This window comes from Dama dama, chromosome 5, assembly GCF_033118175.1.
Source record: "Dama dama isolate Ldn47 chromosome 5, ASM3311817v1, whole genome shotgun sequence".
NCBI lineage: Eukaryota > Metazoa > Chordata > Mammalia > Artiodactyla > Cervidae > Dama > Dama dama.
In genome coordinates this window covers 5,884,974-5,909,795 of record NC_083685.1, presented here as the reverse complement: position 1 = coordinate 5,909,795, position 24,822 = coordinate 5,884,974, and the positions used below count along the sequence as shown (strand labels likewise).

General features: G+C 43.5%; 1 protein-coding gene across 2 annotated transcripts in view; it reads right to left on the bottom strand.

Moving 5' to 3' along the window:
* Nucleotides 1–24,822, bottom strand: part of PITPNB (phosphatidylinositol transfer protein beta) — a 58,348-nt gene that overhangs the window by 7,464 nt on the left and 26,062 nt on the right. For both annotated transcript variants that reach the window (XM_061141646.1, XM_061141645.1), the window contains exons 8-9: nt 13,303–13,380; nt 894–1,004 (exon numbers count right to left, since the gene is read on the bottom strand). In XM_061141646.1, coding sequence (XP_060997629.1) covers nt 894–1,004; nt 13,303–13,380 — 189 coding nt within the window. The remainder of the gene's footprint in view (nt 1–893; nt 1,005–13,302; nt 13,381–24,822) is intronic.

Here is a 24,822-nt window from a genome sequence, read left to right as displayed (position 1 = left end):
TATTCTGATCCAAGAGGAAGAAAGAGAGCCAGTATTTACAGAGTGCCTACTGTGGCCAACTGCAAGCAGGCTTAGGAAATAAGTTTCCAGCACTTTAAGATCCTTTTTAAAGAAAAAAAAAAAAAAAAGAGCAGTTACAGTTTTAAAGTAGAAGTTATGGTGAAACTCAGATACAACTAGTTGTGGGAAGTTCCAAGGGCTTCTAAATAATGACAATGGAGACAATTCAGACATCTATGAATTACTCACCCTACAGGAAAATTCAATACCAAAGAAACTTTCATATTCCTTACAAAATTACAATCATGAGTATCTATGCAACTGCAATTCTCCCATCAAAACACTTGTGTTACTATCTCTTGAGTGAAGAAGACAGAAAAACAGGTAATGAGAACCGGGGTCCTCACTCAGATCATGTCACCGCAGGTTCAGTGTAGCCATTCCCAGTGAGGACCTCCGAGGACGACGTCCCATCAGAAGGTGCGAAGTTCATAGAGAGCACCGTCCGGAGAGACCTGCGGAGGGCTATCCGCCCAGCCGGGACAGAGGGGCCTCAACAGCAAGGCCTGGCCTCTCCCCTCAGCCAGCACCGGGACCCAGGCTCCCTGGGGACATGCAAAGGGCTCCCCACAGAAGAGCCGAGCAAACCATCAGGAAAGCACTCGGCACAAAACGAAAGCTTTGGTCTTCCCCAGAGAAAGCCCCTTAACACCTCCGCTGGTATCTGTTTTTGCTGTTTGTAGGGAGAAAAAGGAGGGCAGAGAGGAATTCTGCTGGGACAAGAATCTCACCCAAACGAGAAGGAAAAGGTGGTGGGAGAGACAACACCCCACTGACGGGCACCTCCAATCTTAACCTACATTTAAGTCACTGTGTTCTGGGACAGGCTTTACCTTCTGGATGAAGTTTTCTACTTTGCTCTGCAGGCCCCACCACTTGAATTTGATGGTCACCAGCTTATAGGCACACATCTGAGGACAGTCAGGGTTGTTTGCCAGCTCCTTCTGGATGAGGAAAATAAAAAATGGGAAATCGTGACTTGAATATTTAAGTCTTGATGAAAACTGACTGCTGTGTAACAACATCATAGACATCTATGAAGAAAATCACATCGTATGCGTTTAATTCGGGTACCTGGGAATCTGAAATCATTTTAGCAAAAGCAGCAGCATTCCCTTGCTGCTGACCCTCCTTCCACAGAGCAGGCCACTTCCTGGTTCTACAATTTAATAGGCACAGTGCTCTGCCTCAAATCACACTAGTCGGATTTCACATTAAGTACCAAATTCTATTCACATTGTGTCAACAGCACGCCTTTAACATGTGGAGGTTTTCATAACGCCATTACTGCACTCCCACCGTGGATGCGCTGGGGCCTCATCCATTTTATTGGGCCGCAGTAAAAAAACCATGAGGAAGCTTCGTCGTCGTCTTGTCTTCTAGCACTGGCAAGCGCAGGGGCACTGCTATTAATTGAGGTATTTTCCAACCAAATGAGGGAACATGAAAAGGTATGTAGCAGCAAAAATCATCTATCATTACCAAGTATTTGGAAGCAAATTCCACACATTAGGACTTTAAACTTCCACAAATAATTATACCTCATAGTTTAAATGTAGTCAAGAGTTAGGGTAAGAAAGGGAAAATAATGGGAGGAAAAAAAAAAAGCAAGGGAGAGAGGGTGGGGGACTGTCTGGATTGGAAAAACAAAATGTTTATAATTTACTTTCATAAGAAAACAAAAACGCAGTTAGAATTTGGATCCTCAAAACACGTTACCCTAGGTCCAGAGTATGAAAACTTAACTCTGGATTTTTAGGTTCAGAAATAAGAAAAGAAAAAAAATTGGAGTGGAGGAGAGAAAGAAGGGAACAAACAAACACGATAAAGTGTTAACAACTGTCAGATCTGGGTGGAGGCATTTCCAGTTCTGTGCTTTTGGTTTCTTGACTGCTTCTGAAATTTTTCATTATAAAAATAGGGGGGGTGGGCGTTGCAGTCCGCAGTACTGCTGATGATCTCTGTGAAACTTGGTGCAGGCGGCCGTCCTGGCACAACACACGAGCATGCTTACCTGGGGGAGGGTGTCGACCAGGAGCTCGCCGCACACCTGCGTCCTCACCATGGACACACTGTGCATCACGGCTCTCCCAAGGTGCTGAGTGCAGGAGCCGCGCCGCCTGCCTGCCTGTCAGGGAGTGTTTGACGGGAGGGTTCCTACAGGCGGTCTCTCATGAGCCCTTTGTCCCTCTTCAAGCGGAACAGCACGCTGCTCCCAGGGACTGAGGTCACTGTGTGAGTCAGGCTTGGTCTCCTTTCGTAAACATTCTCTTTAGGACAAAACTGCTTAGTTTTGCTCCCCTTTCTTGAGATACGGATTGTCTCCTGACCTTGTGACTAACATTACCCCTTGTTCCCTTGGTAACGGTTGCTGTACGTTTGGTTTTCTGATCTCTATCATTCCCGAAAGAAGTTTCTTGTACCACAGCCTATATATACTCATAGAAAAATCATTAAAGCACCTTTGCTCCATCAGAGCTTAGGTCCCCGGGTCTTTCTCTCTCTTTTTCTGGCTGACTCTCTGGAGCGTGGAGACCCGTCGTGCTCACTTTCCTGCTCGGGCTTCTGCTCGGGCTTCTAAGACCCTCTCGAGAAGGTCTTTGTGCCTTCACCCCCTCGAGAGGGTGCCTGGTGCCTTCGTGAGCGATGCAAGTCCTGTGTCAAGGGCTTTATTGGTCCTCTGCGTAAACCAGGGAATATCAGCCTCTTTCTCTCTTTTACTTTCTTATCGTCGACTCCGTACCACCAGGTTCCGGTCCATTAAAGGACCCCAACACCTGCCAGAGCAGAGAGCCTGGGAGGGGCCCACAGCAGTGAGCAAAGGCGGCCGCGGTCCAGCCCGGAAGGCAGGTTGGGCTCAAAGAGTCCCAGGTGGCAGAGGGGAGGACCGCAGGCGGCGGGGAGAGAAAGGGCCGCCCTGCAAACTCCCGGCTCAGTCCTGGTGTACTTTCAAGAGCAGAGCCGTGTCTCAGGACTGTCGTCAGGACTAAATAAGGCAGGGTATGTACGATCCGTGCTTAGCTGGTGGGACTCAGCTGAGCACATGCTAGTTCTCTCTATTCTTACACAGAGCTCAAAGAGTAACTTGAATATGCAAAACAGCTTTTCAAGAAAGTTTCTCAAAAGAGTAGACAGTTATGGGGGCCCTTTTTATAAAAACTGAAGTATGGCGTGAAAAGGAAATGCGCCTTTTACAAGGTGCTCCCTTCCCCCTCACTGTTCTCGGTGTCACCCAGCGCTCGGGACGCCTCAGCCCTGGCCGCGGCCACGCCAGGTGCCACTGCCACGTGCCGTCACCTCCCACTCACACGCTCACCCCACTGGCAGTAACTTCACTCTGTGTGAGCGAAGTTACTCTTCGCCAGGTACAGGTACATACATTTTTTAAATGATGAATTTCTGGGGTCTTATTCTAAAGCCTCAAGATTATTCCTCATTTATGCAATCATAGCAACCAGGCCACATTCCACTCCCCCCACCACCCCCTGCAAATCCTCAATAATGTTCCAGTTTCAAGTGAATTCTATGATACATGAAAAAAATTCTACTTTTGTATTATTAATAGGACCCAAAAGTTCTATAGAGTCCTGCATGATTGATCATCTTTTCTCAGAAAACGTCTTCTGTAATAACATATCACCTTCTGAATAATGACCAGGTACATGGATTAAATCAATGAGGCAGCACCACAAGCACTTAACTACAAACATTACGTACAGCAAACTGTCCTTTCGTAAGTGCGTTCTACGTCAACAGAGGGACTTGACTAGCTTCTAGCTCTATTTTTCCAATTTCCTTCCCATAAAACAGAGTACAATGTTAAAATTCAGCATGGATGGGTACATGTGTGTGTGCACGCACAGACCCCCTTAATTTATAAACAAATTTAATTCAGCAAGTATTAATTGGGCATCATTTACAACCCAATCTGTGCTAGGTGTTATCAGGGCACATGAGCGGCTGGTAGACAGGAAGGTAACTATGTATAAAAACAATGATGAAACCACTACCCTTGGAACCAACAATCTCTACCAGAAGGGACACCTCCTACTGTGGCTGCTGCAGCCCTGGACTCCCATCTCTGAGCTGCAGGCCCTGCAGCTGGGCTCGGGGGTCTACAAGGCAGTCCACAGCCTTCCCCAGCGGACAGCGAGCTTCTCAGGGCCCAGCCTCGTTGAAACATCAGTAACAAGGCTGGTCGTTTACAGATCATTTTTCCAGTAAGCAATGAGCCAGTGTGGAGGTGCGCTCTAATCCAATGAGGGTCAGTGACAACTCTCACATGAGATGCATCTGGGTGTATGCAGAATAAGGCATTTAACACAGTGAGGAGCGCCTGCCAAACAGCAGGGCTAGACTAGGAGTAAAGGGCTTGGGTCGCAAAGTAACCTATGTAATGTAGTCAGGGTTCTTTCCCTCCCCCGGCCAGTAGAAGCAAATGCTGGGCTCCACTTACCTATTTATGCCACACTCACGTGCCACTGAAAGCAGGGGTGTGAGCTGGGTGTGACGGGTGGGGTTGGCCCAGGGCTGCTGGGGCTAGGCTCATGTCCCTAACATCCAATGGGTCGTCTTAAAACTTGCTATAGTTTTGCATTTTATTCTATAATATGCCCAGGCTTAACAAAATATCCCCCTGCCGACCAACTCTGGCTGAAACGTCCTCTCAGTGGAGAACCTCTGATATACCCACTGATTAGCCCTAAGACACCTTCCAGGAATGGAACATTCCAAGGTCCCTATTAATTATGGGCTACTGAGAGCTTCATTCTCAAACTCCAAATCACTGGACAGCCTATGTAGGTGAGAACCCTGGGTGTTTCTAGAACACCAGCTCTTCAGAATCCATGCCACCCCCCACGCCCCCATTTTATAAAGACAGCAGGATGAGCACAGTTCTAATTAAAGAGCAAGCTAAATTTAATACATACATGCCTACACTAAGCCGGGCCTCCAAGAACAGAGCACACACACGTGACTCCAACAATCACCTGAGTTTGTGTCTCACATCTTCCTAGTGACTTTGGCACGCTGCTCAAATCATTTAAAACGACTACTGGTAATTGACAAAATCTATTGGTCTACAGAATTTAGTTTAGAAACTGTAAGTGATGGGACAAAAAGGAACCAGTTCTCTGAGCTATCTTCTGTGGATGTAAAATGTATAGTCAATCTGCTTTTGGTTTTCTATCTAACTTATAATTAATTTAAAAAGTTCAGGGAAGAATATGGAAATCAATTAAAAGATAAATAAGTGAACAAACAGCCTGCTGCCTTTATTTCTTGGCCTAACTCTCCACAATATCAACACACAAGGGGGAGGCACAGAGGTGACATATAGAAACATAACCTTAAAGAGCCTCGGAGAAAGATGAGAACACAGAAGTTATATATTTTCAGTTATTATTAATACTGTATTAGTATTATATTACATTAGTAACATCTGTCATATTTGAGATCTCATCCAATCTAAAAATGACTTATGCAATTCACCTCTTCATCTGTGCTATGGTCTTAAAACTAGTGACAAAAAAAAAAGAAAATAACTTACGAAAAGTCTCTATTACTTTAATGATGACAGAAAATAATGAACTTGACCACAAGTGGTAAAAAAAAAAAAATTCTTTTGACATAATCTTTCTGACACTAAGTAATTAAAAAGTCTTAAAGCTGCTTATATCTTATATATATGCCATATACACTTCAGCCAGATAATTCTACCTTCAGAAATGTACCCTAACTCATCAGGTAAGAAAATAACAACACTGCAAGTCTGCTTACAACAGCACAACCTTGGACTCAGTAAATGCCATTCCCACTGAAAGAGTTGGTGAAACACCTCACAGGTCTTCCAAACAATGGGCTATTACATGAAGGAATAAAAAGCATAATGTGAGTATAAATAGGTATCTGTGTATAGCATAAACATCTATAACAAAATAAACTATGTCAATCAGGGAATATAACAAGTAGCAATAATTAAATGGTGAGGCTACAACTGCCCTTTTTCAAAACCTCTAAATATGTATCATTTTATAATCAGGAAAAAAACTAATACACTTAAAAAAATAAGACTCTAAAATAAAAGTTTTTGCTGTCAGCTGAGTATTTTAGGACAATAATTTACTTTGCCTTAAATTATTAGTATCTGGAATCTATTTTAAATCTTCATTCATCTTTGATTACAACAATACATGTTTTTCTGCCTCTTTTCTTTTTGATGGTTCATAAATCAAAGCTAAAAGTTGAATTAAGATCTTTAATATAACTTTAGTCCAGTACATATTTAATTTTTCCTCATCTTAAACTTCTAAAGCAAAAATGAGGTATACGAGTAGAGTGAAATATTACCAACTCTTCAGAGTTACCAGAAGTATTCTTATGAAAAAATATGTAACCTTTAGAAAATGTGAAAAATCTAAATGGGACAAAATATTTGCGACCCCATATTCTGAGCAGTGTTCCAGAACCTAGAGAACCCGAAGGAGTTTCCACTGGTCTGCCCAGCCTTCAGGAGACTCACGTGATGCTGGCCGAGGGCAGAGTCTGCTCTCTGGCCTTCAACAATACAAATGTTTTCTGATTCTTTCCTCTTCCACCAGTTGGAAAAAAAAAAAAAAAATCCCCTAACAAATGAAGCCACAATCTAAAGGTGGATCATTCACAGCTAATTCCAATCCAGCCCAACCCTAACACTTCCTAACTTAAAATAGGAATAAATAAAAATTATTTAACTTGTATTTAATGAAAATACAAGTTTTATACAGATTATGGCATGAAAATTGAAAAGAGCAACTGAAAATAAAAGGTAAAGGGTGGTGGGTTACAAAAATATAAGAATCAGAAGTTCTATAAAAAATAAAGTCATGGGCTAACAGAACCCCAAATCACTCATCTCTACATGATTTAAATTTCAGCTGTAGTACTAGCTAGTTGTGAAATGTTTCCAAAACTGTATTTAAATAGTTTGTGTATCCACTGAATTCCTTACATTTCACATTTCTAACTATAAACGAAACCCCTAAACTCAAATCATGTTTTTAATTTAACAACACATATTAGGTTACTCTGAGGTATGTGGACGAGGCCTAAGGGAGAGTAATGTATACTGAAGCCACACAACGTAATTAAACAAAACGTAGCATGTTTAACCGGAATGGTGAGCAATCAGCCCATGCTCTCCACAAGAACTGGTTTCTTGGATCTGTGACAAACACACATGAATGTAAAGGGGGGTGGGGGAAACCCCAAAGGCATTCTGCAAAGTCATTTTCTAAAAACGCGTTTTCACAGTTGCATCCCACATGTCAACTGCACATACACTCTTTCCTATTTAAAATGAGTCGGGATAAAGACAGCAGATATACGCTACATTTAACCAGTTAATATTTCGCAAGGACACAGCAGTTTCTATGAGGCTCACACCCCCCTTCAAATCTTAGACAATTTGAATGCTCAATTTCAGCTGCCGATTTCATAAGGTTAAGTTTCCAGCCCAGATTTCAGTAAAGTTATACGTAAATGCACTGCTGGGGCTGTGGCCAGTGCGCCCACCGGTAAACGTCAACAGAAGACTACACTACGTGTGTCAAGCATGCGTGCCGGAATCTCAGGGAGAGCCCGATTCTACCATTCCCGCCATTCTCAACCTGCTCCGATTTCGGCAGCCATGTGGACAGGCCAACACTGGACATCACACTCTCTGTAAGCACACGGTAAGTCTAACGCTGATGGTTCCTTAAGATGGCTAACCTGAGTCCACTGGATACTTACTAAGCGTCTACGCTGAGCAGACAGACCCCTGTGCTCAGCACTGCACATGTCAAGTGCGCTGGACACAGGGCCTACAGGCTGCGAGTCTGGAGGGTGGGGACGACGTGGGTGGGGGAAGGGAGGGAGTGTGAACCTGTGCACTGCGTCTCTGACATGGGACACACCAACGGCCAGGAGCAGGGCGTCGATGCGACACTCAGGAGGTTTCAGAGTCAGGAGGTTCCTATGTGGTTGGGCAAAGGCTATCAGATGGAAGAAGTAAACGTGGGATAAAGTTCTAAAGATTATACTAACCGTAGGTTAAACTTATATATAGTTAAGTTTCACAATAATAAAGACAGCAAAGCTTACTGCCTGGGAGAGAATGATTGGTCACATTTTCCATGTCTCCACTCTTAATATTTTTGTAGCTCACTCCCATTTTACTCTGACATGTGCTTCATGCTTGCGTCCAATTACTCCAGGAGTGACACCAAGTACAAGTGAAATCACAAGTTCACCCTTCCAGTGAAACCCACGAAGAAAAGTTTCTGTCCTTGACAGTGTCAGGAAGACGCAAGAGGCCCATCTTGTCAATGCACTCCTAGCATCCGAGTGGGACACCCCATCCGTCCACACCCGGTTCTTTGGCTCTGTCCAAGAACAGAGGCATTCAAGGGCCCAAAGTAAGGCTGGAGCTAATCATGTACCGCTCAGCTTCTGGAAGAGACAGCTCTTCTGGTATCCTCCTAGGAGTTGCATAATTAATACACACTAAGGGTGAAACGCCTATTTTTTTACACTGAATTAAAAACCCAGTTGCCAAACTAAATACTTAAAAAAAAAAAGAACCATGTTTTAGGGTCTGCAAACATAATCCATAATGTGGTCTAACTAGAAACTAATTATTATGCCTCTTTATACCACCCCCATGGGGCTTCCAATGTGAGATTATAGGCGAGGGGGCAGGTTTTTAAATGCCTTCACATCCCTCCCGGGCTCAGAGCCGGGTACAGGTGAAGACACAGGAGAGCACCCCCCAGTCCTCCTCCTCGGGCAGCTCAGTGCGGGGCCTGCCCTCATTAGCCTCTCGAGGGCCATCTGGGCTGCTTTCCTGCCAGTCTCCACCTCAAAGACGCTTCCACAGCGGGGTTTCAAATTCTCCCTCATCCACCTATTTTTCATTCTCCCCATCTCCGGTCAACAGAACCTTGTGTTATCTTTACGTTAGGCCATCGGCAACCAAATCTGCCTTCTTTTCACAGATGTGAGGGGAGCAGGAGCAAGGCGTCTTGGTAGCACAGCAGAAGATACAGCAGCATTCCCATTGCCCACCGATGGCTGTCCTCCCCCAGCTTGGAGAATCCAGAACGGCCCCCATGGCAAGTTCCAAATGAACCTAAAGCGTGGCCACACACACGGGTGAACAGGACGACAAACTGCTAGGCCAGGTCAAGCTCCGGCTGCTGGAGTTTCTGCGTAGACCAGAAGTACCTGCCGCAGGAGACAAACTGCATGTGTCTTCATGATCAGAAAGAGTATATTCACATAAAGATATATAAGAAGGGGATATAAAACCCACCACAATTTCTGCATCAACTTTCTTACTCAACTTGATCCCCTAGTACCCCAGTGTTCAGATACCAAGTCTTTCAAGACACGTCAAGCAAAGCCTGTGACAAAGACCTTTACAGGCCTAATTATTAACTATCGTGTGTGTGTGTAGACACAGCAGCTTATGTCTTCATGAGGCATCTGGATTAAATGAAGAAAAAAATGAGACCATACTACAGTCTTCGAAGGTGTTATTTCAGCTGGTTAACCTAACAACTCCACAGCCCATCAGAGAAGGGAAACTGCAGAGTTACAGGTATCCACATGTAAATGCCATGAGAAACGCACGGTTTTGCCTTGAAGCAAAAATGTTTCTCAGGTTATAAAATACTCTATTATCATGCAGACTCAATCAAGTGTTGAGACCTAAATAACAAAATATAATTCATGTGCTCAGATTTTAAAAATTCTTTTTTAGAGGGAAAATGAATATATATACAACTAAAGTCTGAACCTCTAGGTTTGTAATTTAAAAAAAATTAAAAAGCTATGCATCATACCATAAACTAAAGAAGTCTATACTCTTAACAAATACAGAATATATGAAAATCTATTATTCCCTGGTAACCCTATGACCCCCTGCTAGCGAAGGCTCTAAAACTGTGCCGCCTCTGCTTTATGGCTGACCCTGGGTCAAGCACTCATTAAACACTCATAACCATGAGGGGTAAGGACAGGTGAACCAGGATGTGATGGACAATCCCCAACACTGAAAGCATGGGGACCCCTGGACACAAGACAAAGAAAAGGAATAATTATGTCCCAAACAAGGGAGCACATTCACCAACCTCACTAAGCCCAGGAGATGATAGAGGCTTTTTATTTTCAAAGACAAAAGCATGACAACAATGAAAAAGCTACCATTTATTGTAGACCCCCTCTCTGCAGGGGATATAACGCTCATTAGTCCTCACACAAACCTTCAGAGGCAGTTCCCAGTATCATTTCCCACTTAGAGATGTGGAAACATGCTTGGGAGTTAAGTTATCTAAGTCACAGCTTCTAAGACTCACGACGGGTTTAACGGGTCTCCCCTGCTGCCACTGTCACCTAAGAGCTTCCCAGGCCACTGGGAACATGACTGGTATTGAGACAGGTGTCAAATTCTGGCAAATACCATGAGCAAGACAGCCGCACGCCTGCCATGATACAGGAGGGCAAACAGGTACGTACTGGTGAGCCAGTGTCTCTGGATTAGGAGTGAAAATCTGCTATGTCTTCATGCCTTACACATCTCTGTGAGGAGTACTGAATCAGATATGACAGAAATGGCAGACGTTTCTCCTGTGACTATTATCCACGTTTCTCTGGCCAAGTTTCTCATCTATAAAGCGAAGGAGTTGTATTTACCCCATAGGAAAACTGTGAAGATTAAATATGACCTTGTATAGCGCCTGGCACCAAGAAAAAGGTTCTTTTCCCTCACCCAGTCTGGTGCAGACAAGCAGTAAATACGGCAATAATTCAGAAGGAAAACACCACTGTGGGGTGAGTGAAGGAAGTTTCAGAGAGATCACGGGGATGCACTCTGGAATGTGTTCTGGAAAGGCGCGTCTGTGGAGGGGCATGCAGCGCCTCTGGAGCACAGCGGGACCACCAGGCGAGGCAGCACTCGTCCGGAGCACCGCTCCATGCAGCCCCGGGGGAGCGGGTCCACGATAGGGTTGCTCCTTCCCCCCTGCCCCGAGCACTATGCCCTTCTTCCCTGTCCCCGTATTTCAGAAGGACAGAAACCTTCAGCTGTCATCCTTCCCTGGGGCTCCCTTTGGTGCCATGCAAGTAGGGCCTGCTGAACAGGGCAGGAGATGTTGATAAGGGCAAGTCAGTCCCTAGGTTCCTATGATTCCAGCTGTATCACTGGCTAGTCAATCTTTACTTTTCATTATCTATCTCAGCAGTAAGCGATGGGTTACTTAGTTAATTCTCGACTACCTGAGTTATTTCTGAGATCGTGATAACTCACTGAAATGCAGTTAAACAGTAACTCAACTTATGGACTAGCTGCACCTACCATCACCTGGCCCGAGTTTAACAACCAACAGGCAAATGGAGAGAATGGTATCACTATCAGCCACACTCTCCCTGAGAAATCAGCTATTGTTCAACACCACCCCCCGCCCCGCCACACACACACACACACTCACACACAAGGGGGTAAGAATTCGCTACACTATAACGACTGAGCAGCTTCACTTTCACTGAGCGGCTTCACACTGCAACCCGAAAAAAATGCAAAATTCACATTTCTAAAACCTAAACCTCTTTTAGAATTTTAAGTAACCATTAATGGATAATAAAAAGACAAAGCAATGTTAGTTAAAGAGATAAAAGTCATAAATAAAAAAGCAGTAAATGTCATATCCCAAGTTCCCAAAGGTTGGAAATCAGGTAGAAATCACAGTGTCAAGCTACGTTTGCTGTCTTTTATAGAACTGGCTAGACGTTCCTACAGGAAAGATAGGCACCCAAACATAAATAGCCCACCACATTATATAGCACCACCTTTTCAAGTTTATGCTTGAAAAACTGACAATGTGAAGAAAATGTGAGACTTAATTCACCTCCAAGTCTCAAGCCCACGGCCCCCTACTTTTCCCTGAAAAGAGGAGCTGGTATTATTGGGGCCAGACAGCCTGTGAGGACACCCAGCAGCCTCAAAAGCAGCCCACCTATCCGCTCCAACACAGTTCTCTCTCTTAAGGCCTGTGTTAAATCTCAGAGAAAAGGCTTCTCCTCTGACTCAGGGTGAGTTCTAAAGTTCACAGCGAGAAATCTTGAAAGGGGTGTTGGTTTTGTTTTTTTTTTTAATCCATTAGAGTAAATTTAGAACATGTATACTGAACTTGTCCCTTAATTTCTAAGTGATATATATCACTATCTGGGTATTAAAAGTCTCTAGTCATGGCCATTAAACTGGTAGAATCTTGAACCAAACTCTACCCAGAGAACAAATGTGAAAATAAGATAATTATGAATCATTTCTTAGAGAATAAAGTCAGACTCATTCTTCATTTTAATTGATGTGCAAGACAGTCCCAAACAGTCCAACACCCATGGAGAGCCACTCACTGGGTTCTTGTGGGGCTGTTACAGTAACCCCCTATCTACAAGCAACAGCTAGCACCTAGACTTCATTTATGGATGACCTGTGACTGGCTTCAGCATAAACAGACTGGTCACCAAGTAAAGTCCTGTTGGTGGAGAATCTGCTTCGGGCATGTTCAGGTTTTTATGCGCCTCCTCTCCTGTCCAATCAGCTGGAATAACCTGCCATCAGCACACTAAGCCCTCTCTAAGGGGCTGGCATTTGGTTTAGCGGATGTCTTTAAAATCCACTCAATTTCCATAGCGATTTAAATTACTACCTGGACACTGCTTTCCTTACTTCCACAAATGAAAATAAGGACGTGCTCTTTATTAGACAACAACCACTTGCCATCAAGACTGCTCTCTGGTGCCCCGCTTTCCAAAATATAACTATTAAAAGGCCAGGAACATGAGCCCGGGGAAGGTGAACTTGTTCAGTTTTTACTAAGATTAAATTTAAAACTATCAACCTTCATTTAACATAGACTTCTGTACTGCTTCAAGTCTCAAAAGAGAACATTACAATCCCCAAAGACTAAATCACTTGTCTCTTGTAAGAGTTATCAGAATAGCATTATGCCGAAAGTGACAGCCTGGCTCTGTTCTGTTTGTTAATGCAGCACAGGCTTGCTGGCCAACTGCAACTGGCTGTGAGTCCTTATCGCAAATAAAACTGTTTTTGTGCCATTTCTATTTTTCACTTAAACGTCGCCAGCTCTTCCAGACTCAGGACCTGTCAAATGTCCTGCTGCCAAGACTCTGCCTGTCAGAAAGGTCAGCATCCAGTACCTTCCAGTTGGGTCCCAGAGGGCCTCTCTTGGTCTTGACGGACTGGAATAAGGCTGGGTCTTCATCAGCTTTGTAGTCCTGCAAAGCAAAACAAAGTCAGAGGCGGAGAAGAAAACCAGAGAAAACTCTCTAACCTTGGCTGGAATGGCCCTTTGCAGCTACTAAAGACAGGACAGAAACCGACCGGGCTCACTGTGCTTTGCATAAATGCAGGGAAGTGCTTCTATGTGACATTAAGTTGTCTGTTTGGTTCTCTTTGCTCTAAGCTTTTATCTTAAGGCAAAACAACTACATAATAAAAAGTAATACAAGTTTTGACCAACAAGTCCACCACAACTGATTGCTGGATTGCTGTTAATATCTCTAAGAACAAAATTTTTAACACTTCTCAACAGTTTCAGCATTTTGATACAAATATCAACACACTCAAGAAATAAAGCAGACCCACACCAGTTTTGAAATGCCCATGAGACTCTAATGCCCACTGGAGAGCAACCATCATGACTGGGAACACAGATCAGAACCGTGGCTTCCGTGCACCCTGAGCGCTGCCAGGCGGGTCTGAGGCGGAGCCTGTCTGTGGAGAGTCGCCGGGACCACGCTCAGGTCAGTCCCGGATGGCCGAGTGAGGTGAGGGAGGGCTTCACGACTCCGTATGGGACTCAGTCACAGCATGTCACAGGGCACAGCCCTAAAATCTAGGTTTTATGCAAGGTTTCTGTTTGTGTGAATTGTTTCCCTTAATATAGTCTTTCTGGTAGAATGGAAAATACAAGAGAAGTAAATCCTTTTAATCGTATCTGCTTTACAAAAGCTCTTGTGTCATTTCACACGTACATACACATAATCCACATACAGAAATTTAAAACTCTCTTTGAAGAGCTAACGTCCAGGTTTAAAAAATGAAGTGAGTTATAATACTAACAGTGAACAGAGGTCAGATGAAAATATTACAACAGGACAGCCCCTTTCTTCTTGGGCAGGGGTCCTTCACAGGATTTGTGGAGGACCACATACTTTGAGAAGAATGCCCAGATAAGTCAATATGAAAACATATCATTGTTTTAGAGAGGCACTGAAGGCACGCCAAAGCACAATACAAACTTTCAAAATCAAAGAAAACAGGCTGAGAAGCAGCAAATCAAGACTCGACAGTTACTCAGTAAATGCATGTGGCATGTCAGTATTTTCTGAAAAGAAAGTTACAAATAAATCATACGAGGAAGGAGAAAAGTGAGGTTCAGGTAGATAACAGAACTTCCTTAAGGGGTGGTAACTGGGCAAATACGTGACCCTGAACGCAAAGCTCGTCTAAACAGTTACAGAGGCAAACCTGACTGGCCGCGCTGGGCCTTGCTGCTGAAACAGGCAGCGCGGCGCAGACGCGGGAGGAGGTCAGCCAGCCTCGTCCAGGGCAACAAGCTGGGAGGAGCCGACTGCACGGAGTCAGACACGGGCAGCCACTCGGCGTGTGGGGGCACATCAGCAGAGAGTTCAATTACTGTCAGCTAACAGGAATTCTTAAATTCCAGTTTAGAACCACAGCCTAAAATTAACAACTTCACTGCGGACTGAGAGAGAAAAAAAGAATCAACTGCACAGGTGGTCCCAAGACCCGGGTTCATAGTGAGACACCAGCTCTCCTGCTAACAAACATGCAACATGCAACAAACCATGCAACATTTTCTTTTAGGTCAGAGGCTTGGAAACCCAGAGACGAATTCAATTTCCTCCAAAACTGAAAGCATTTAACATCCTCTCAGATAATCACTTTTGACATCACCTCCCTCGATTCAAGGTCTATTTACTGAACAGCCATCACAGAGAAGGGTGCATTGCATAAGCACCAAGCAGGGTGCAAGATGCTAAGAGGTAGTCTGGGGGTCCTAGAACAGAAGAGTCAGCACCTGGGTCTGGCTCCTAGGAAGTCAGTCTAGCTGGAAGCAAAGCAAGAGAGACAAAGAAAAGGTACCCGGAACCCCAGGGATAACATGTCCACTGCCAAGAGGGAATGGAGAGAAGAAATTACAGTCAGAATGGAAACCAATCAACACCAGCTGAGGAAAAGTGAGTTTTTAAATGAGTTTTAACATCATGTTTAGAAGCAGAAAAATCCTTCTGCTAAAGCGCATTGTGTTACAATCTTTTCTGATAAAAGTTCAATTATCTGTATAATGTTCAGAGGCCTGGCCAGTGTTTAACACTTACCAGTTCATCCCACTTGAGGGAAAAACACTTCTTTTTTTTTTGCTTTTTTACTAAGCGAGGTGTGACCTTACTGTGAGCAAGACGCCCAAGTTTTTGCTTTTTCACAAAACCTAAGATATTATGGAGCCCTGCATGAGCTGAAGAGTAAATAATCACATTTCCTGACTCTGAGAGACTGCCAGTTACAGGATGCTCCATTATTTTACGTACCATTAAAAAGGCAAACACTAGGCCAATAAAACATGCCACAACTGGAAGACAGATCTGACTTTGACTATATTAAAATATGAGGAGGAAAATGAGAGGGGATCTCAGAACTGACGGAACAGAGACTGCAGAACTCTCTCTGTGGATTCTAAACTTGCCAGCTCCAAGACAAAAAGAAAAACAAGTCCACAAAATACAGTGTACACAAGTGTTAGTAGGACTGACAGTATACAATAGGGCAGCAGACAAACCAAGGCAGAACTCATTTAAGAAAAGCGAGCTTGGTCTGAATTGTAATCAGCATAAATTATTGTCTTGTAGAGGTAAACTAATTAAGGGGGTGGGTGCCCCAGGAGAAGGGCTGATGCTGGATTAAGGCGGCAGCACTGAATGTGAAAATGTTAAGCGGATGGATTAGATGGACTTCTGGACAACACTCCTTTCTCCGTCCTAACCCCATCCAGCACCACACCAGGGTGATGACTTAAGGGATTTTTCAACACTTATTTGACATAATTAACTGAAAAATATGGAGTAACAGTTATTTCAGAGCTTTCATCATTAGTGCTGTTGACTGAGTAACTTTTCTGAACTATGGAGTCACAACATGACAGAGGGGAACTGCACCCTGAAGACCACCCAAGCTGCCTCATTTCCCAGGTGAGGAAAGCACTGCCCACCAAGGAGGCGGTGTGCCCACCCACCTGGGGACTTGAGCACCAGCTTCCTCACCCCCGCTGCCCTAGGCTCGCTCTAGGCCATCACACAGGAGGGTGGCAGAAGGGCATCCACACAAGCCAAACACATTTCAAAAACATCAGGCAGCAGCAGCACCAGATACCAAAGTGGATTCTCCTGAAAGGCATGAGTGTGTGCGTATAAAACACACAGACACACACACACCCGCTCCAAAGCTAAGTCTCCCCTCTCTGCTCTTTTCCCTTGAATACAAAGCAGCAACATTGAAGATACACTGGAAATGTTAACAAAACCCAATTATTAACAATAGCACCTTAACCTTGACAGATGAGGAAAATGCATCTTGTCAAAACCTAAGAATTCTCACACTTTTTAATGTTAGTTTGAATACATAGATGTTTAATCAGCTGAATTAAGTAGCAAGATATTAACAAGCAGCAAGCAAGTGTGGTTTTATTAACCTCACTTTTGTATTTATATAACATTTAATTTTTTGAACAGTATCTCTCTGGCTACAATTTTATCATTGGGTATCTAGTTTTGTCTTTCTGTATTTGAAATCAACTGGCTGATTTATATCCGTATCACAATGAACAAATATATTCCTTCATGTATGACAGTTTCAGCATACAGAATGCAACCTCAGCTACCAATTATAGCTGCAAATGAGCAATAGTGTGGAATGAGACAGCCTGCTGGCTTTGTTAGTATTCTGTCTCCTTTGGGATCCCATGGGGAAAGGGGAGGCTCTGATGAAGAGAAGCCCTTGGCTCATGGTTTATTGTGCTTGCCACCAGCTGCAGACTTCTCATCTCATTAGTTCTTTTAGAATACTGTGGGTGAAGACAGCTGTAGCCTACTTGAGTCTTCAGCTCCTGGGTATTCTGAAGGCTGAATTTGCTATGCACTTTCTGTAATCCTTGGGAAAAAAAAAAAAGCGCAGATTCACTGGGCCAAGGAAATGTATTTTTTAAATGAGTTTTAAAATCACATTTAAAAGTAGAAAAATCTTATTGCTAAGGTGCATTGTGTTTAAAATTTTTTTATGATCAAATTTTAATTGTCTGTATAAAATGCCCAGAAGTCTGGCCAGGAATAAGGGCTTAGTAAAACCATCATTATCAAGTTAGGTGTAGTGTCCCCAGACACTGCTCACTCCACCAATGCTAGTGCCTGAACAACAGAAAAACACAATGGTATCAGCATAAGGTAGATGCGGATCAGTGTTAATACAACTCTATTTAATTGAAAACTCTGTTTAAGTAAGAAAGGAGGCAACTCAAGACACCCTTTGGAGAACAAATAAAATCTAATATGGTAAATAAGTGGATTACTGAGTCTCCATGCTGGAGCCACAGAATACATTCATTAAATTCTTATAATAACTGTTTTCTGTCACTGGAATACAAAAGTTGTGCTACCTCTTGGGTGTACATCTGTTACTCACTACCGTTTTCGATAGAAACTCTCAACAGAAACCAGATTCATTCTGAAGACAAAGAATATTAGTTTTATGAATCTTTTAACATAGTGGCTGCCCCCCAACCCCAAATGCAAGTACAAAATCTGTGCTGAGACAACCCAACTGTCCTTGAGCCCAGATTGAACTCATGATTATGAATGGGGAAGGGAGCAGGAGGTGGGGGCAGGCTGGGAGGAGTTTCTTAACAGCTTGCGGAAAAATCGAGAGCTCCAGACACCAGAAACTGCTTAAAGAACCACGCCTGGGTCACCACAGGTGACGCTACCTGTATAGTGAGGAAAGAAAACGCCGGCCCAGCCCATGTACGCGGGCGAGTCCTCCACACCTACCCTCCCCAGCAAAGAGAAACAACTCTACAGGGCAAACAAAAACTTGAGAGGGATATTAGGATCCTGCAGCCTGCTTGTAAAATGCTGTCCTTTAGCATAAGATGATTAATCAGGTGTCTATTCAAATAGCTCAAAGATAATCACCAAGTTTAAAATGCAGATACTGCTGCTCAACTCAGCAGAGCTCATTTCCTCTAATCACACCCTAAAAGTAAAGACCAGGATGGGGAGAGAGCTGAATTAAATAGGAAGATAAATAACAAACATCATTTATTAGCACTGTGCTGGATTTTTCAGTACTGTAGCACTTAGAAAAAGGGGGTTCCCAGATACTATCATCACTAACCCCAGTGTGTAACTCACTGGAGCTGAGAAAACTCAAGTGACTCCAAAGGGGAAGCCTATTAAGAAAAAAAAAAAAAATGTTTGCATTAAATTTTGCCAAGCATTAAATTTTGCAACAAAAGGTGCAAAGAGAAATTAACATTTACTAACTTAAGATACTCATTTCAACATATTTTCAAGTAAGCAGCTTTCTTTCCGATTTTTAATTACATCTCCCCAGTGACTCCTCACCCTTTCAGGTTCCCACAGAGTACCATTAATATAGTGTAAGTAAATCTTATTAATTCAGGTTCTACTACCTTGGAATTTATAATAATTCGGACAGGGGCTGGACTGAAGTTTATCTTTGCATGATCTATGAAAAAAAGATTTGCTACACAAATTAATAGAGTAACAAGATCTCAGGAGGGCTGTTTAAACAGTTCAGAAGTGTTTTAGAGCAATTCAGAAGCATTCATTTGCATATAATTATTATGCTAATTACAAATCATTCTTATCTATTCATTAAAGTAGATTCCCAAAGGACCACTAATTGTCAATAACTTGTTGGCCTAGTTTCTGTTGCTGAATGTACCTCAAAGGAACAGAGTTGCATTAAAAAATATTCTCTAATTCAGCCCTCTCATTAATCCTTACAGGCTTTCCACCAATGAATCCTTAAAACTGAATTTTTAAACAACTGCCCTGAGAACTGAGAAATGCAGTCAAACCTACACACCCAAGCAGAACACTTGCTTGTAATCTTTTCAACCTCACAGAGACCCCGTGCAGTGAGACTTCGGGTGGGCGAGTGTGGTGGACAGGGGAGGGGGACGGAGGCTGTCAACAGGACCCTGGGCTGAAAGGTGGCCCCTGCCTCAGGCACTGCTGGGCTAGAACACAGCTGGGGCAATCGCCTCCTCCACTCTTTCTCATCTTGTCCAAATCACAGCCAGAGCCTGCCAACCTTGTCATGGTTATGAAGGCAGACCCCTCAAAGCCTTTGGAAGGTTACAAACTAATATAGAAAGAGAAAAAAACCCCAGAATTTCAGCCATGAAAAGAAGTTACAACCAAAAGCCTGACATTCACAACCCAGCGGGGAAACCAAATAGCTGGGCTCCAGAAGAGGGGGTTCCCGGGGAGCCAGGGCTGGTAGGTATCCCCCAGGTCTCCCCTACAGGGGTCAGTAGGCTACTGGTTTGGAGGAGCCTATATTTCATGCACAAATATACGATGTATTTGTTACTGTCACAAATTTATTACTATGTATTTACATATTATAGCATTAAGAAACAAATATATTTTAAACTCTTCACACCAATGAAATTAAGTACCAACACACCAATTAGTCTTATTAAAGATGATTGTTGAATATTATATATCTTAAAATTAAACTACATATGCCTAAAATGTAAATAATAAGTTTAGCAAAGTTTTACTTAATATGTTCTGTGCTTAGTCGCTCAGTCGTGTCCGACTCTTTGTGGCCCCATGGACTATAGCCCGCCAGGCTCCTCTGTCCATGGGAATTTCCCAGGCAAGAATACTGGAGTGGGTGGCCATGCCCTCCTCCAGGTGATCTTCCCCACCCAGGGATCAAAACCAGGTCTCCTGCATTGCAGGCAGATTTTTTACCAGCTGAGCCACCAGGGAAGCCCAAGAAAACTGGAGTGGATAGCCTTTCCCTTCTCCAGGGGATGTTCCCAACCCAGGAATCCAATCAGGTCTCCTTGCATTGCAGGCAGATTCTTTACCAGCTGAGTTACCAAGGAAGCTTCCCTGATGGCTCAGATGGTAAAGAATTCCTGTTTTTAACACAAAATGCATTTCCTTAAATGATAGTAGATCGTAGAACATACTACATTAAATTCCTTAAAGTGGGAACGTCCTTTTGAGAACTTACAGGGTGAGCCCTCTCCATTACAGTGTTCATTTTGGTTCATGACCTGGGCTTCAGGCACAGCTGCTCCTAAGTCCCAGGACCCCACTGATTACATTAGTACCAATTTAATAAACACTAAATAGGATATGGCTTCCCTGATTCCTCAGCAGGTGAAGAATCTGCCTACAATACAGGAGACACAGGTTCAGTCCCTGGGTTGGGAAGATCCCCGGAGGAGGAACTGGCAACCCACTCCAGTATTTTTGCCTGGAAATCCCACGAACTGAAGAGCCTGGGGGGCTACCGTCCAAAGGGTCTCAGAGAGGCGGACACGAATGGCCAACTAAGCCCAGTTGCTTAATTATAAATATATAATTAAATATAACATTTAATTATATTAAACATTATTAATTATAAATATAATTAAAATTATACATTTTAACCTTAACATATATAATATCTAACAATTATCTTTAATAAAACTAACTTAGTGTGTTGGTAAATAGGATATAATTGCAGAGAAAAATTTAACTTTTTTTTTTTTTCTCAAACAATAATAGCAAAATCTGATAAGCAGCATCATTCCTGCTACTGTCTTTGGGAACATCTTCGTTCTGGGCACACACGTCCTCGCACCCTTGGGGTAAGGCACTACCATGGAAACTGGGGTAAGGGAGTGAAGGTCCTGCCCAGCCAAGTTCACGGCAGCTGGGCAGGGCGAGGATGCAGAGGTGCCGGGCTCAGGGAACGTCACTGCAGAGATGAGATGCGGTTTACACTCGTAAAATACGAGAAGACTCACGCACTTCACTCCCGGAGCAGCCTAGAGAAGCTCTCCTTGAGGGTTTCCACTGCTGTAAAGGGCCTTCATAAGGAATACACTTTAGAAACTTGATTCGGAGCTGTTTATGCTCATTTCTTTAAAAAATATCTGTCATTAACTGCTCAAAAAAAAAAAAAAAAAAAAACCCACAAAAAAAGTTTTCTCTTACCAGACCATTTCTCCCCACCCAGGAATACTTCACACCTGACCACCTGCATCACCCTTCCTGATTTTTTTAAACTCTGAAACCGTGCAAGAGATTAGAAGTAAACACTAATAACGGGTTCTAGCGGGAAAAGTATCTTCTGCGACATAAGCTGGTACACGCAGAGTTTTCAGGGAGAATTTCTATATTCTTGCCAAGATTTAAGCAAGCGCGGGATAAGCAATGTGTTCTTTTCCCACCAGAGGGCACTGCCATCCAACTACGCCTTCAAATACAGAGGACATTCTCTAAATCCACCCTTGGATGCAAACCTAAGTGTTCCACAGTACTTGACCATGTAAGGCAGCAGAAGAAAGTGGGAAACACTTTCACATTTCTTTTTAATAAGAACCATGCTTACATTTATTTATATCTTCTTTGAGAAAGGGTGGGAAAAAACAAAATACCTCTGAAAGTCACTACAGAAAGGATCCTGACAAGGGTTTGCGTCACAGCATAGCAAAGGGAGATGAGACAAGCCATTGACAAGTGAAGCTTTGTAAGCAGAAGCAAAACCACTGCTACCTCAAACCCTGTAACTTGAGTTGTTCTGTTTTTTCCTTTTTCTGGAGCTCAAGGAGGCCACTACTACACGTCAGGAGCCAAGTCACAGTTCTCACCTCTTTATTATGCACACACTTTAATAAAGAGCTTTTGGAGCTCCTGCACATAGACCTGGGATAAGCAGCACCCTTTCGAGACAGAAATGAGTATCTGGGTTCATTCTAGTGGCAGAAGGAAGAGGTACTCAACTCGGCTGAGTGTGTGCTCACGCCAAGGAGACCCGAAGCACTTGGCAACCGCAGGCTCCTCGCACTTGCTGGAGGCTGGCCACAGACTTCTAATAAACAAAAGCTCTTTTCAGGGCTAAAGAATGGGATAGCCACAGCTCTGGGAGGCAGACCGCCCTTCTTAGGAAGTGAGAAGCAGCAGCTGGGACACAAGGAACATCTAAGATGCAGGTGTTTCCAAAAAGCTGTGAGCAAGAACAAACTGGAAAGATGATCAAGCCTGACCATTGAGGATTATCAGCTACCAAGGGTTATTTCTGAGGTCTATCAGGTTGACCCCCAAAGTGTCACTTTTGCAGCTCAAAAGCTGACAAATACTAACAATTTCATATGGTCCGATCAAATATTTAACTTTTTCCAGTCGGATTTCATCATGTTTCTAATTTTAAAGAGAAAAAAAACGTAATCTTGTAAAGATTATTTAGAAAGCATGTTTTCTGATTCTTACATTTCTTTAAAATTATGAAGTTTTTTTCTGAAGGCAATGCAATAAAGCACATGTTGCCAAGACTACCTACTCAAATGTGTAACATCTGGGCACTGTCTCACAGAACGCCTGATCAAAAGAAAAGATATGCCTGAATCCTTCCTAGAACACACGAAACAAACACTGCTTAAGTGTGACCAAAATTTACACGCCTAAATAAATTAAACCAAGTTTCATCAGCTTTCCATGGCTGACATTTAGGAAAAAGTATGTTTGAAAAGAGCAGGAACTTTAAAACAATACATACTCAAGGTTTAAAACAATTATAAAGTGCCAGACTGTTCAATACTCAAATAATGGAATGGTGCTCAAAGTGAAAAACAAATAAATGGGTGGAAAAGGCAAGTCTTATATGCTCGTTTCCAAAGGCAACCGAAACGTCAGAAAATCAGATACAGAGGAGCATACTTCTGCTGTCAACTGAAATTGGATGCTGCCCTGCCCACCAAAACACATTCTCCAAACAAACAGATCACAACCAGAGAATAAATGGTCAGTGCTGGAAAGAACAAGCAAAAAGTACAAACTTGAAAAGACAATTCATTTTCCTGGAGATCGCCATCACCACGGGACTTTCTACTAGTGGCTTAGATGACCCCACCAATCCCATCACTGTCTGGGATATGCAATTAAATGATGGGGACTCTTCATTTAGTGGCTCAAACGGTAAAGAATCTGCCTGCAATGGAGGAGATCCATGTTCAATTCCTGGGTCGGGAAGAGCCCCGGAGAAGGGAATGCCAACCTACTTCAGCATTCTTGCCTGGAGAATTCCATGGACAGAAGAGCCTGGAGGGCTACAGTTCATGGGGTTGCAGAGTCAGACACAACTAAGCGACTAACACTTTCACGTCTTCATTTAGTTAGGTAATAAACACCAAATCTCCCATCTCGTCAGCCTATGAACCTGGACTTTGCCGGCACCCTGGAGTCCAGCGCTGGTCTATCAGACGTGAGAAAAAAAGCTCTTTGGTGGAGGGTACTAACCACCACCAGTCTACATGATCAGAACAAACAAACTCCAAGTCGCTCAGAAACACTTTAACATGTTCACTAAGAATCTTGTACGCTCTTCAGACAGATACAATTCTTACTTTATCTGAAAAAATATTTACCATGCCAACAGAGAGCAAATAGCAAGTTCCAATAAATGTTTGCTAAGTGAACATGAAAATATATGAGTGGTGTTCTCTATTTTAAGTACCCACATCAAAAGACATCTCAGGGTCTCTAATCCTTTTACTCTACTGTATGCATGCAAATTTCCAAACATGCCGCAGTTCAGGGGTTACGGATGAAGGTAACCAAGGCTACCAATGAAAACTGCTATTACGATGGGGCGGGGGGAGATAGGGGGATGCGCGGGAAGATGGACAAAAGGGCAGGCACTTGCTTGTTTTACATCAGTTAAGAATGCCCTTCATCAACACCATGCAAAGGAAGAAACTACAGGGACACGTTCTAGAAACAGTAAGTCGGCAGCCCTGCTCTTGAGTCCTGGCTGCCCTCCGTCAGTAATGGCAAGTCACAGCACTTCACTCGGCTCAAACTCCTTAACAGTGCAACTCATAACTGGTGTGGATGTTCTCAACCATGGCCTCCAACTGAGATTCCCCCTGCTTCCAAAATCCTAGAAGAGTACCCCCCCCCCCCACCCTATTCACCGTGAACAGGGCATTAGAGCACTTCTCAAGAGCGATCAGCGATCACCGAGAGAGCTGGACCGAGTCCAGAGCCCCGGAGGTGCTGACCTGGCCACTATGGCAGTTACACTCATGGGCAGGAAAGGATGAGGAGCTGGAAGTGACAAACTGGGCAAAAGGGGGTTAAAAAGGTCGGAAGAAGAAAGAGATATGAATGAAATCTGAGCCTCATCTCAGAAGTACAAGCATACTGGGTCACCCACAGCGAAAGGGCCCCTCCGACCTCTCCGAGGAAGTCTCCACCAAGGACTTGATCAATCAGCCCACACCGTGCACATCCTGTCTGTGACCCAGAATCAATACAGCCTGTGAGTTTCAAACCTGTCTCTTTCTTTTAGGAATACCATCTTCAGATAAACAACACCAAGCTTATAAA